General features: G+C 38.5%; 1 protein-coding gene across 1 annotated transcript in view; it reads right to left on the reverse strand.

Moving 5' to 3' along the window:
• ITGA8 (integrin subunit alpha 8) overlaps positions 1-14,993 on the reverse strand; it is a 115,456-nt gene that overhangs the window by 40,433 nt on the left and 60,030 nt on the right. Inside the window, exons 21-22 of the mRNA XM_072854362.1 lie at positions 8,180-8,272; positions 2,297-2,376 (exon numbers count right to left, since the gene is read on the reverse strand). Coding sequence (XP_072710463.1) covers positions 2,297-2,376; positions 8,180-8,272 — 173 coding nt within the window. The remainder of the gene's footprint in view (positions 1-2,296; positions 2,377-8,179; positions 8,273-14,993) is intronic.

Here is a 14,993-nt window from a genome sequence, read left to right on the forward strand (position 1 = left end):
TACTAAGTTTGGAGGTTTTTTTCAAGCACGTGTGGAAGTACTTCCTTGCTTCATGGAGACTAACTTTCTATTGCTGTCACAGTTTACTGCTATCACATCTGGGTAGCATCAGTCAAATGGAAACATTCAGAGGAGGCCAGCATTCCCAGCAACTGACTCCTGATGAGTAAAGGGCAATACTGCTTTGATCCAGGCTTTCTGGTTACAGATTGCTAAAATTAGGAGCAGCTCTAATTTGTTTGTAAATTAATGCAGATTCCCCTCAAACAGCATTTGAACTTTTGATGTAATCCTCTGTAGCCATTGCTTTGAGTACAAAAGTACAAAAATTGCTTGAAGTATAAAAATGACTATACCACTAATAAGCTGCTCTCGAATTTGTATAATGGTACTACTTTACATAGAGTTAAAATACAGATTTTTATCGTATATATTTGGTATCCAAATCTTGTTTGTGCTTTATTGTATTTTGTAGAGAAGAAAATAGTTCAAATAGAAGTGCCAGGACATCTCCCTCTCTAAGGGGTATATAATTGCCTAGCAAAATCCACATCAGAAAAGGAATCAGATTTCAAGACACTACTCAACCTCTTTCTTATTTCCTATAAGTAATGAACTTCAGTCTTGCAAACCAAAATACTTATTTTCCACTTGACGTTTTGGAGTAAATTAAAGGTCTCTCTTTTGAATAACTCAGACCAGGACACAAATTCAGACATGTTCTCTGCTTTCCTTTCCTTCCATTTAGGTAATTTCCTCTTCCTGCCTTACGGATTTCTGTTTCCTTTTTCTTTTAAGATTGTTTTACCTGTTCACTAAGGACACAGAAATGCACAAACTGTACTGCTGCTTGAAAAGGAATGTACAAAGCAGTGAGTTTTAACTGTAGGGTACATTCTCTATGCAAAAAGTTTTCCTTTTTTTTTTTAAAGTAGATGGGTGCTCTTCAGCATTTTGATACCAGTTTGTGGAAACTGTCCTTTTTGGGAGTCCAACAGTATTCCTCCCTTTACATTTTAGTGAGTCACACTCATGGAGGAAACATGAAATGTTCCTATCTGATTCCTCAGTAAAGCCTTGTCACTTTTTCTACGAAAGTGACCTACCCTCAACTTTTAGTTTCTAGGCAACTCTAGATCTTGTCTAGAAAGATCTAGCTACCCAAAAAGCTCTGAACCTCCCCAATGTCACGGTATGAAAAAGGTAGTGACGAGAGCCTCTGATACCCTTTTAAAACTGTATTGCTTGCATTAATGACCTGACAATGAACAGTGGTATGCACAGGGGACCTACAAGCTAGATGTTGTATCTTGTACCTCTCTCTGGAGGAGCCGTGCCCAGGTTTGCATGGTCTCCAGCTCACCAGCCAGACCCCTGGGAGAGGGCTGAGGCCTGACCAGGCACCTCATTGTCATCTGTGGCATTGCTGTGCCCTTCCCAAGTTTCTGCATGTCCTTTCCTTCAAGGGTTACATTCTGGAAACATGACTTACACATTTTAAATGTCTCAGTTATTTACTATACTGAACATGATCAAGGCCCTCATTAAAGGCCAGACATTAGTAATTAAGTCTCTGTGTGTGGGGCAGGGAGGGCCCCATCAGGAACTCCAGTATGTATTTGATGAGGACACATGGAGCAGAAGCCCTGCCACCCACTGAAAAAGTCCCAGGTTTGTTCTTGCTGTTATCCTAACCCAGCCCGTCCTGTGCTTTTTTGTCCCTGTGGAGGAAGTACTGCTCAGCATAAAACAGAAGATTCTCCAGCAGTAATATTTCAGCCCCACAAATGTGGAGGAAACTAATGGAAAAATGACAAAAGTTCACCTGCATCAAACTGAAACAGTTTTCTCTCTTCATGCCAGTAAATCTGTTTAGCAGATTTTAACTGCTCTCCTATTTTCTAAATTGTCGTGGAGAAGTGGCATATCTTTTTTTTTCACAGCATGATATGTTTTTAAATACAGAACTTTGTTACAAAGTGATCACTGCTCATTAACCCTGAAATGGAGAACAAAGTGCAAATTTGGCAAATCTGTAGAAGATCCTTGGACCACTGACCAAAACCAGTTACCCTCAATTTTAACAAAATAAAATCCTCAGAATAACTCTAAGACTGATTTTGCTAAAAGCTAACAAGCCTCCAACTCCACAAATCCTCCTGAAGAAAGCTACCATAGGAAGGCCCATGCAATGAACACCGACACTGAAGAGTTAGTGACCTTCTTGTATATTAAACTTCAGGTATCAACAGGACTTCAGAATTTAAATAACCATACTCTTGATAAAACATCTAACCTTTTTATGTGCAGCTCAAAATTGATGCTGAAATCTGCATTTTCAAAATGTTGAACAGAAAATCGAATGCCTGTAGAGAACTGGGAAAGAAACAAAACAACAGGTTACTAAAAATGGTTTGATCTTTTCATATCAAGAAAGCAGTACTGTTCAACATTGCATTTCACAGACCTGTATAGGATACTGTTACTTTTTAAGATTAGTATGAAATAATATAATTTAGTTGTTTTCAGGAAAAAATACCATCCTGCCTGTGTATGTCACCAGATGGAAAATTTGGCTGGACAGAGGAAAGATCAAGGGGAACAGAGAAGCATACTCCCAAGAACACAGTGGTGGGCCCTTCTTCATCCAGACAGTCTTTGCATTACTTTGTCAAGCAAAAAGAAAATAATAGCTGTCTGGCACCTCTCATCCCTGCCTCCATCCATGCATGCCTTTGTCCAGGTCTCCAGGGCTTCCTGCTCCTCCCGTTGCCTCTGTAACTGTGACGTATGAGCTGCATGCTTTAGGTGTTGCAGGGCTGACTGATCACATGTTTTTCTTCTAGAGGCTAAATTAGCAGCAGCTTGATGTTGTAGTTTGATTTGGTTTGAGTTTTTTCATTGCAGCTTCTGGGAGCCATAGTCCAGTTCAGAAGAATACAACTTCAAAGTTGTATTTGTAGTTCAGTTTGCCACAACTTGCAGTGTGTGACCACAGAAGATAGAGGGTAAACACACATTTCCCAAAACTGAAGGAAATAAGGGCTTCCACTGGTGCTCCCTTGTGTTTATGCAGACCTTGCTTCCTCCCTCTGATAATTTCCATTTGCTTTGCAAGCAGGGTATGGAGTAAAGCAGAACAAGCTAATTCAGAAGAGCAAATGGAATTGCAGGGCTAACTAAAGAAGGAATATACAATAGCATATGGTGGGATCTCTGTAACCCTCTTGTTGGATGTAGTTACAGCCCCCATACGCAAGTGGCAGGAGAGCAGGGGGAGATGCCATCTGCCCTCCACATTAAATTAATAAAATTGTACTGCAATGTATAAATTAATATTTTAATTGCCTCATTTCAACTGCATGTGTTTTAAATCTGGTAATTTTTAAAATGTGAATTTTGCATTGAGACTGACATCAAAGTCTACAGCCTGCAATCTTGTACAACTTCTCACTCCCCCCTACCTCCCCTATTGCCTGATGGTAGAGTTTCCTGCCAGATAACTTGCACACTGTGCTTTCATTTTTTCAAAAAGGATGGTTACATATAGCCATATTGCCCATGTGGAGAAACAATCTTCCTGAGAAATTCATCAAAAGGCATTAGGACATGAGGACATCATTCCTTCATCTCTGCCAATATCTGACTAGATTACGGGGGCAGGGGGGAGAAGAAAAAGAGTTGTCGGCTTGGCATACTTTCCTTAACATACTTGGGGGAGCATTGTCAGCAACAGGACACGACACAGCAGTGTAGCGTTTTATGTTTGGGACCTAGATTCAATATCGCTGAAGAGGAGGCATTTTCCTCTGTGGACGTCATTTCAGATGTTTAAGCAGTTCCTTTTTCCCAAGCAATATTTTTTTAAGATTTTCATTCAATTCTCCTTCTTTCCTCACTTGCAGTGGTGCATCACGGAATCTTAATCCATCTCCAGAATGAGACTTAGCTAACATGTTTCAATTACTTCTTTCAGTTGTCCTATGCTGAAAGCAATATTGTCATCATAAAAGAAATGGCAAGTTCAAATCTTTGAATTCTGACCATTTTAATGTCATAGTTATAGCTAATCTCTCTTTTTGGAAGTAAAAACTTTAAGATGAAAAGATAATGCTCATTAAATTAAATAGAAGCTGAATAGCTGACTTAGAGACGTAAGCTACTTTTAAGACCACTTTTTGGAGATGATTTTAACAACTTTACTGATATTTCATTCACCTTTAAAAATATAACATGATTTTTTTAATCTCTGAGACAAAAATTTCCAAATATTGAATTCAGCATTTTTCTTACTGTTTTTACTAATCAGTCTACATACATTTGTTTCCACTTATAGCAGAAAAAAGATTTGGTGAACCAAAGATAAAATTTTCCTCAGAGCAGACATGAACTTCAGTTTTGATGATCTATTATACTCCTGAAGCTTAATCCCTTATTTAATACTGAAACACACTCCTACTGTACGAGTCTAATAAGCTGCAGATGTTGCCTTTGTATGGTTGTGTGACGTATGAGTTTGTTAATGTCAAGTAGTCCTTGACACTACTACTAATAATGGAGCAAAGATTCCCACATGCCCTTGCTGAAAACTCACTGAGGCCAAAGGAGTTGAATTCGCTTGAGCTTGTAACTTAGCAATCACTCGACCTCCTTATTTTAGTAGGACATTCATTTTATCAGAATAGTTTAATTGTATTTAAAATTTTCCAAGTGAAGTTAGTTTCATTACAATTGCATTATTTTCCACGTTAGTAACATCATTTATCTTTGAAATACATGACATTTCTGCGATTACCGATAAGCTTTAATCTGTTATTATGTTTGACAGGATCTACAAGTACGCTGGGAGACAGAGGGCTAGCTTTTTTTGAAATGTCTTACAGCGCATATGAAAGATAAAGCCTCTGTGCTCTTGGAGAATCAGTTTGGTACATACCAAGAAATAGGCAAGATCTTCCAAGCCTCCCAGTCTTCTAACCTTGTTTCTATTCATTTCTATTAACTTCCAAATTGTTCTGCCAGAATTTATAATAAAACCTACATCTCACTTGCTAAGGCTGCTGAACAGGCATTAGGAAGCTTGTCAGTCTGATCCATTTCAGTGTCATAGAGTACTTCGAGCACTCTTTGCCAGTGAGATGGTATCACAGACATTTAGTTTGCATTCTGGGCCATATGACGGTGTGATTTTCCTTCTCATTTCTTTTTACCTTCTTTTTTATCTTTTTATCTTTTTTTAACCACAAAGATATTACTGAAAAGGCTAAGTAATTTTTGTGGCCAGTAAATTATTTTAAGGTCACAGATTTTCAAAAAGTCAGAGATATACCAATTTTGATGACAATAACGCATTTTGAACATGTGAAGTGTCAGACAACTCTGTAGCCCACTGCAGTAATATCCCATGGGTTATATCACAAAATCCTGACATAACCCTCATACTCAGAAGCTGATCTTAAAGAGTTCAAGAATTCTAGGATTTCAGGGTGCTGAAAAGTTATTACAGTGACTCAATAGTTAAGAGTTTTAGGAATGTTTGATTTTGACCTAACCCTCCCTTCCCACTCCCTCACAGCTTCCACAAAGAGTCCCTTTCTGACTGAATATTTTGAGAATAACTGATCTCCTGCCAGAGCAGAATTGTTTTGCAAAATTGGAAATGGATCAGAGCAGCCTTTTGTGATTTATGCAATTTGTACAAAGGGCTGGTATTTCACTGTTGGAAGTACATTTGCCATCATAAATACCTTTGGACTGAAAAAGCTCAAGTCTATTCACCTATACTAAACTTCCAGGAGAGCTAGTTTCAAAGATAAAGTTAGGCTTTAAGCTTTCACTCACTATAATCAAACACTTTTGCCTTCTGGCTTTGTAATGCTCTATCTTCATACGCCTTAATTTTCAAGGGTGGGATTCTTTTGTTATAAGCCAGAATACCTTTACACATGTTATGAACCCTGCTGTTTTATTCTGCTACTTCTAAGTCTCTCCTTATGAAGTATTTTGCTTAGGAATATTTGGTAACAGTGCATTTATGGCAGCCCTAGAGCTGATTCTGAAGAAAAACAGGGTTAGTTATGCTGTGAGAATTCATAAAGAGACAGGTGAGAGTACTACTGCTTCAGTGGCCACCAAATAGCATTCCTGAAGTCAACACTGCTAGCATTTTGGGTCAAGGATGATGTGGAAACAGGGCTTTGGATTCAAAGGGAGGAGTGTGAGGGGCTGTAGTCTAATATTTCCACACTCAAACCTTTCTTTTGCTTATGTATGACAATAGGCAAACCACAAAGATTTCCTCCTAGCTTGATACACAATGTTAGTGTCTCTTGTGTTTAGTCTTCCTTTTCTCTTCCAAACTCATGGGTTTTCATGCTCTCCTTCCCCCCCACTGCACCCCAATCATCCACAAGATTCTTGTCCACTTTTGTCTGTATCTTCAGAATTTGCTTCTGCCATGAGACTAACCAGGAAACCACTGAGCAGATATCTAAATTTGCTGGGTTTCTGGTAAGAGAAATTATCTGCCTCGACTTGGGATTTATCTAGTGCTTTGGCCCATCATCGCCTCCCATCATCCCATTGTGAAAACTCCATTCCTCAGAAATGTTTTCAATTACTCTTACTTTTTAGGAGTTTGATTTAGTAGAATAAAACAAAAACTATAAACACTTTTAGCCCTCTTTTCTATACTCATTGACTCCAATATCTATCCAGTCTGCCTTCTTAGTGCAAAGTCCTTCCCAGAAAATGTTTCTAGTACCCCATTCAGACTTCTAGTTCGTAGTAGTTCTACAGAGAAGGATCCTCACCAGGCAGGTTCCTGCTCCCAGTGGATCGATCACCTGGAGTTCATTTTTCAATCATTTCCAGCTCCTTGTAATCCCAAAGAGTCTATCTGGGACTGCTTGTGACCATGAAGGCAGTTAATTATGAGACACCTGGTCTCACACTCGCTTTCAAAAGCTCTATGACTGATCTGAAGCTAACCCTATGATCCAAACAAGCTTATTCTAGTTCCCAGTCTCCTATCATATGACCCATTTGGTTCTTTTATTGAGGGTCAGACAGGAACTGCTTCAAGATCATAAGAGACCAGGAAAAGATCCCTCTGTAGAGAGTCTGAAGAGTGAAATACTGATCTTCCATAGGACCAAACCTTAACTTAGCAGGGATTTTGAAAATACTAAGGAGATTTGCTTTGGTTTCTTTGCAAAGCCCCAGGCCCAATACGAAATGCAAACAGTGGTAGTTTTCAATTAAAAGCAGTTGTTTATTCCTCATATATGTTCATGCTGTTGACTGCTTCATTTTTATTAGGACAGCTGTTTATCTAGGTATAAAAGCTATAAAAGCTTGGATTATTTGTTTTTAGTTAAATATTCATAGCATTTATGAATTTATGAGCAGTGCTAGAATTCCTCTGCAAGGGCATCCATGGCTGAACATTGCTGAGTTCAACACTTCTGGGATTGCCCTGAACTGTTTTGTCATGAAACAGGGACAAGTGATGACAATTGTGGAATTGGGTAGCACCTTTTTTATCTCCAAACCTATGTTTAATCGTTATCTGCTGTCCATTGTCAGTCACTATTCAGTTCCATTTTTGTCTAAAAACAATGCTACCAATGTTCCATCTAATGTGTAGTATGATTTATGAATATCTGTCTTAGGAAAATGTTTAGAATGACATTAATAACTTGAAGGAAAACTTGACTCCAACCACATTTTCATGGATATAAATCATGATACAAACTGATAAGACAACCCTTATGCACTCAAGATGAGAATCAGGCTAAAGAAGCTGTCATTTATATACATATCTTAAGTAGAAAGAATACTAAAAGGGAGAAATAAACAGTTCACATTATGGATTGGGATTCTCTTCTCATTATACTAGTGCAACTTCTGTGACTTAAATTGAGTCACTCTCATTTTCTTTAGAGTAAGCAAAATAAAAGCCAGGCTCTAGCATCATTAATCTTTTAGAACAACAAATTGTTAGTTTTTCAGAAGCACAGTTCTGCCTCTTATTACACCAACAATGTCCTGTCCAAGTAAATAATTTGGTTTAGGTCCTGCTTATTGGGACACATTCTGCTAATTGAATAGTTTTCCATTTGCTCCCCTTTAAAATCAATTAGATAAAAATCAGTAAATGCATTTGTTTTTCCCTTACGTTTGCGCCAGCCACCATGGGGTTCCCAAGATCACAAACCACCATTCTAGTTTCATTTTCCATCTTGTAATCACAGCTCAATACACGCAGTGCCTGTAACAAAAGGACACCAATATGGAGGTCAGAGATCAGAGTGAAATGTATCTGGTTGGGAAAGTGATGCCTTTTTGGCTGTGACATTTCTTTTGATTTCAGACACCTGCTCAGTGCACTTATCAAAACATTCAATTGGTTATTGTCAGACAATGGAGGAAAACTGATGCCAGGGAAAAACAAACAGGAAAGTTTCCCAGTACCTTAAAAGCCATGATGAGATCACTCTATTTCTAGTTTTAACATACTGCTTTGTTGTTGTGAATCATTCCTATAGCCATAATGACTCAACAGAGAAAAAAAGAGTAGGCAAAACTGGGTGAGGAGAATAGGCCTCATACTAATTGCAATAGCTGTATTGTCCATCACTAGAAGTCTCTGTAGTCAAATTCTGGCATTGGCAGAACTTTATTATGGATCAAGTCTAGAACTTTATTTTCCAACACATGGTAAAGTACTTAGAATATTAAATACTTCTGTAAAAACACAAACTGTTACCTGTGTTTATAATTTAGCAACAAAGGAGAGAGATTTTCACATTATTGGAAATTAAGGTTTTTGTTTATAGCAATAAGTAAAATTTAACTGTTCTTCCAGCAACTATTCATTCAAAGTCCAGTTTGTACCTAACATTTCTTAGGCAGTTTTGTTTGACAGCTTTGAGGATACACTCATATAATTTCCCTCTAAAGCTCTTAATGTAAAATGTATCCCACATTTTGGGTTTGTTTTTTTTTTTTTAACCCCTTAGTCTTTATCACTAGTTGTTACCATCTGTAAACAAAACAGACTGTATAAAAGGAGGAACAGTTATAGAATAGTGTAAGTTAGGAGATACAGAGTAAGACAAAGCAACAAAATGCTTGGGGTTTTTTTTTCTGTTTTCCTCTCTGGCATATTCAATAAAAGAAAATACTTCCATATATGTGCAGAAGTAAACCAGCTTTGTAAAAGCAGCATGGAGCTGGTTGTTGCTATAAGGCTCTCTCACTATCTTTCCTCTCATTTGTGATTCTCACAGATTAAGCAATATGTGCAAGGTCATGCTCTTTATATAAAAAGACCTGGGAAATCGCCAGACCACTGACTACCAATTTGTTCCTATCTGTAAACACCAGCATGGACATGCTAACCTTACCATTTCCTGAGCTTAAAAGAAAAGATAGGGCATGTCCTAAAGGGAGCCCATGTGAAGCATGGCCTCAGTACACACCTTACTGTATACTGACACTTTTACAATTTGCTAGGAGGAAATAAAGTTTGTTACACAGCACGTCCAGTGCCCTACTAGCCTTTCCAAGCCATTCTAGGGATGGGAGCGGGGAATTTTTACACTCTTTCCAGCTGGTTAATTAGAGGTGGGAAGCAACACATGGGAGAAGAGAGGGTGTTAACACAGCTGAAACCAAACTTGTCTGGAAAACTGTTCATTTTAGCTTGATGTGTGGGTTTTGATTTTGTTTTGCGGGGGGTGAAATTGAGGTCTAAATGTTAGAAAATAAATATGCATCTATATTTGATATTTTGCAGTTTCTTTATTAATGCTGTATCACACACCAGTACAGAGTAAATCAGCCCTTATCATGCAATTTTTTGTCCCTCAAAGGCTGAGCAAATAGAGGAGTTTTGCAAGTAGGTTTTCTTCACTTTGGAGGCTATGCTCTTAGACTGAAAATGATTAATGGCACAGAATTTATATGACCAGCATCACAAAAGTTAATTTGTACAGCCTAAAGATGTGACAAAGGGTCAGCTGTGGTAGAATTTCTTCAATACTGAGATTTATTGCCTTTGTTTTTTCACTGATCACCTTTTTTAGGTGCTTAACTATAAAACAGAAAAATTAAAACCAGGCAGGAAGCAAGCAAGAGCAGATACTTATACACCAGTATTGTCAGTATCATGTGTAACTCAGCCAGATGGAAGGTTTTGCCACAAAACCCTTCTACCTGCCACTGGTAGCAATTTATATTTTTATAGCAACACATGGTCTTTTTGGCAGTGTTGAGCAGAAGGAAAACCCCAACAATTAACACGTGTGCTCCCAGGGTGCATTTTAACTAGAAAATGATTGGATGCTTTAAGTAATCCAGGCAGCCTACAAACTTGAAACTCTTTCTGGTGGTCTTAGTGATGAATTACTAATTGAAGCCAGAATAGTTAAGCACAATAGGCTGCAGAGTAAAACACCTCCTTTCTTTCCTTGATCAACATCTTCCAATCTTATTTTCTGAGAAAAAGTGGATGGGTTAGATACCAGGTGCCAGAATCTAGCTCCTCATATAGCTGATGTATGAAGAACTAGTGTTTGTCCTCACAAGGCTCAAATCATATCTCATGTAGCCAGCCACCATATACTTATTCTAAGAATTTTCAGGTAAGACAAGAAGGTTTCAGGTCTTTTTGGTATTTTAGGAGAGTGTCATGCTTTAGTTCAGGAAGGCATGGGGATAATCATAGAATCATAGAATCATTTAGGTTGGAAAAGACCTTTAAGATCATCAAGTCCAACTGTTAACCTAGCACTGCCAAGTCCACCACTAAACCATGACCCTAAGCACCACATCTACACGTCTTTTAAATACCTCCAGGGATGGTGACTCAACCACTTCCCTGGGCAGCTTCTTCCAGTGCTTGACAACCCTTTTAGTGAAGACATTTTTCCCAATATCCAATCTAAACCTCCCCTACTGCAGCTTGAGGCCATTTCCTCTTGTCCTATGGCTTGTTACCTGGGAGAAGAGACTGACACCCACCTCGCTACAACCTCCTTTCAGGTAGTTGTAGAGAGCGATAAGGTCTCCCCTCAGCCTCCTTTTCTCTAGGCTAAACAACCCCAGTTCCCTCAGCCGCTCCTCATCAGACTTGTGCTCCAGACCCTTCACCAGCTTCGGTGCCCTTCTCTGGACACGCGCCAGCACCTCAATGTCTTTCTTGTAGTGAGGGGCCCAAAACTGAACACAGTATTTGAGGTGTGGCCTCACCAGTGCCAAGTACAGGGGGACAATCACTTCCCTACTCCTGCTGGCCACACTATTTCTGATACAAGCCAGGATGCTATTGGCCTTCTTGGCCACCTGGGCACACTGCCGGCTCATATTCAGCTGTCTGTCAGCCAACACTCCCAGGTCCTTCTCTGCTGGGCAGCTTTCCAGCCACTCTTCCCCAAGCCTGTAGTGCTGCATGGGGTTGTTGTGATCCAAGTGTAGGACCTTGCACTTAGCCTTGTTGAATCTCATACAACTGGCCTTGGCCCATGGATCCAGCCTGTCCAGGTCCCTCTGTAGAGCCTTCCTACCCTCAAGCAGATCAACACTCCCACCCAACTTGGTGTCGTCTGCAAACTTACTGAGGGTGCACTCGATCCCCTTGTCCAGCTCATTGATAAAGATATTAAACAGAACTGGCCCCAGTACTGAGCCCTGGGGAACACCACTTGTGACTGGCCGCCAACTGGATTTAACTCCATTCACCACCACTCTTTGGGCCCAGCCATCCAGCTGGTTTTTTACCCAGTGAAGAGTATACAATGTATATAATGTATATAATACAGAGTATATAATGGCTCAAAGCTTATCCATTGCAATATAAATCTGCAACAACTATGATCTGCAACAACTCTGCAGTTCCCAGCCTGAGCAGAGACAGTTATTCCAAAGTACATGTTTTTGGTGTGGAACAAATACCTATTAGGGTTTTGTATTTGCCTGATTTACTTCTACTAATTATTCTATGTGAATTTCGGTTCCAGCCATTGCTACTAAGGCAGGACTGAGCTGTTCAATACGGGGCTTTTTCACTGGGCAAAGGATTAGTGCACAGTATTCAGGCAATAGCTTGGGGTTCAAACACACAACCATGCTATTGTAGTGTAAGAACGTACCATACAGCAAGTATATACTCTCTCTGGACCTACTGCTGCCCATGGAAATGTGAGGTAATGAAACAAGGTTATACTTTTTTCATTGCAGCTAATTCCAGTAACTCCACACCTACTGCATATGGAGAGTTATTACAAGCCAACAGGTTTCCAGTAACTTGTAAAGCTGTGGTAATTTACTCATTTACCTGATCTCTGGAGCATCTATATGTTTCCACAATACAACTAATGAATAACACATTTGATTTCATTGTAAGTCATTCTAGTTCATTAATCAGCTTTTGACTGAAGGAAGTATCAGTATGTGCAAGAATCAATGAAACCTGAAAATTTTACCCTTGGCCTCAGACTTTAAGATCACACATGTTCACTTGGCTCTCCACTTGCATATGATCATGTACATCTCTGCAAAATGCTACTCTTTTGATATAGTTACACAGTCTTTGTACAATATGCTACAGAATCAGGCCTGAGATAACAAGATAATGACAACTGAGGTGGGTCAAATATTGTATTCCATAAAGCCAAAGGGAAGAGGTAGAAGGCAAGTGAATTTTCAGTTAAGTTGTTGACTTTAACACTTTCTGAGTGTAATTCGAATGATATAGAATAACCCAATAAATGGTTCAAAAAAAATCAGGTTGGACAGGAAGCACCTAAGGGATAAATTTGTTTCTCTATTAGATAGACTAAATCCAGAGTAGCCCCGTAATAAAGTAGCCTAATATCCTCTATGAGTATAGTTACTTTGAAATGATGGCAGCATAATAGGATTATTTGATTCTAAAGATTTTTCAGTTCCATCAGAAATGTATCAAGTGATTTATTCAGCTCATTACATTTATTCTGCTCTCAGTCTACGTGTTTGCTGGCTCTGAGGTGAATATCATCTCTGCCTTAATATAAGGGATTCTGCAGTTTGGATAAAAACAGCTACACAGAGAATTGTAAACACTGCTACATCGAAGAGTCGATGAAATCCTTAGATGCAGAGCTTTAAGAGCATGACTGCAACAGGCTCTACCACAAATCCACCTGTTTGCTGTAATTACTCTGTATTAAATTAAGTACATTTCAGGAGCAGTCACAGATGACCCATTGGCAGGGTGCGGCGGAAACACAAAAATAAGAAGTGAAATCCTGACTCCACTGCAACTGACAGCAACACGTTAACTTTCATCTATGGTCCATGCCTCAAAGTACCCACAGGCTGAGAGACCTTTTTTCCATATACCTCAGTGTTTACTGCATATCAGTGTGATGATAATTTCTTCCATGCTCTTGTCAAGCAGTTAAAATTGCCATATTTTTTTAAAGCCCTATAGGTTGAATTAATTGAGTCCGTCTTTAATTTATACTCATTTATATTACGACTCCTAAGAATTTGGTCATCCTGGTAACACATGAACTTCTGATACCTAGGATTCTGATCATTCTGGGGAAGAAACCTGAAAAAAACTGCTAATTTTTGTTTTGAGTGGTCAAATTACTTAATTTAGACAGAATGAATTGAATGAGAAAACAGAACAGGAAGGACATGAAAGAATGTCTGAGTTTAAAAATGAGGTTTTCCATTCTAAATTTTCTTTTTAAATTACAAAGATTGTATATTCTTCTTTGTCATGTTCACAGCAGTTTTAGGTGACATAGGGCAGTACAGAAAAGCAACTGAATACATACAAGAGCCAACCTCCACTAGCAGTTAAATGCCAGCAAGTTTTAGCTTTGTCTTTTTGAAGAAAATTACAATATCAATTTCTTTTCCAAATGCACTTAGAAGTGAATTGTTTAGTTTATTTAATGGAACCATAATATAATGAAGACCATAGTTTTAAAAAATACACATTTACAGTTTAAAAACAATAGAAAGAATAAACTTGCTTTTAGTACCATATGTAATCCTTGTGAAAACTGTACCTGCAATGTGGAAGGAAGACACTAAGAACATAATGACATCTCTTTGAATGGAATAAGTATGAAAAGTAAGAGAATATGAAATAAATTATGTGTTGTAGTGAACTAAGTAAATGTGGGCAAAACAAAGGCAATTTTTCTATAAATCCAGAAGGATTCAGAATTGGACTTGTCAAAAATGTATTTTATCTTCCACAAAATCTGAAGAAAATTAAAAAGTTGCATTACGTTTCCTGGGCTTTTAAAAATTTATTTTCAAAAGAAAAAGAACATTAACACTCTTTCCTAACCCATTCTAGCTTCTCCTTATTCTTCCAAAGCACCAGAATCTCCCACCTCTTTTTTCCTTCTCTTTCCCCATGAGTCTACCCTGCTGGCACTACAAAATTCAATTTTTCCTAAAATAATGAGAAGCCCCGAGTGATTTCTGTCCAGTCCGAATGATAGATACATGCTAATACGTGCTGTAGGTTTTGGAATAAGTGCCTCCCCTGACATCCTTGGCAATGGCCAAAAGAACAGCCAAAGATTCCTAAAGACCAACAAAGGAAAAATACAACCGGGTGTAGTATATTAAAGAGAACTTAATTTCCGTAGATCACAGTCCGAAAAAAAAGAGGCTATGCTAAGAGAACAAAAGAAACAGACAACAGAAAGAGGCTGATGTCTTTACTTATTTGTTTTGTGTAGAAAGATATGCTTCTGAGAAGTGAGGTTGCAGAGAATTTCCATATGCTCATCTTCGGTGACATCATTAATTCTTGTCATTTTTTTCAAAGTTGGCTAAAAGCCCCTTAATAAAGACACTGACAGAAGGAGAATAAGGAAATACCTTGTAAGTTACTTTCAACTTCCTTTAAAACATTTGCCTTTAGAAAGGAAATTAACTTGCTTTCTCCCACTTTCACCCTTGAGGCCCTTCTGAAC

This window comes from Ciconia boyciana, chromosome 2 (assembly GCF_034638445.1).
Source record: "Ciconia boyciana chromosome 2, ASM3463844v1, whole genome shotgun sequence".
Lineage (NCBI taxonomy): Eukaryota > Metazoa > Chordata > Aves > Ciconiiformes > Ciconiidae > Ciconia > Ciconia boyciana.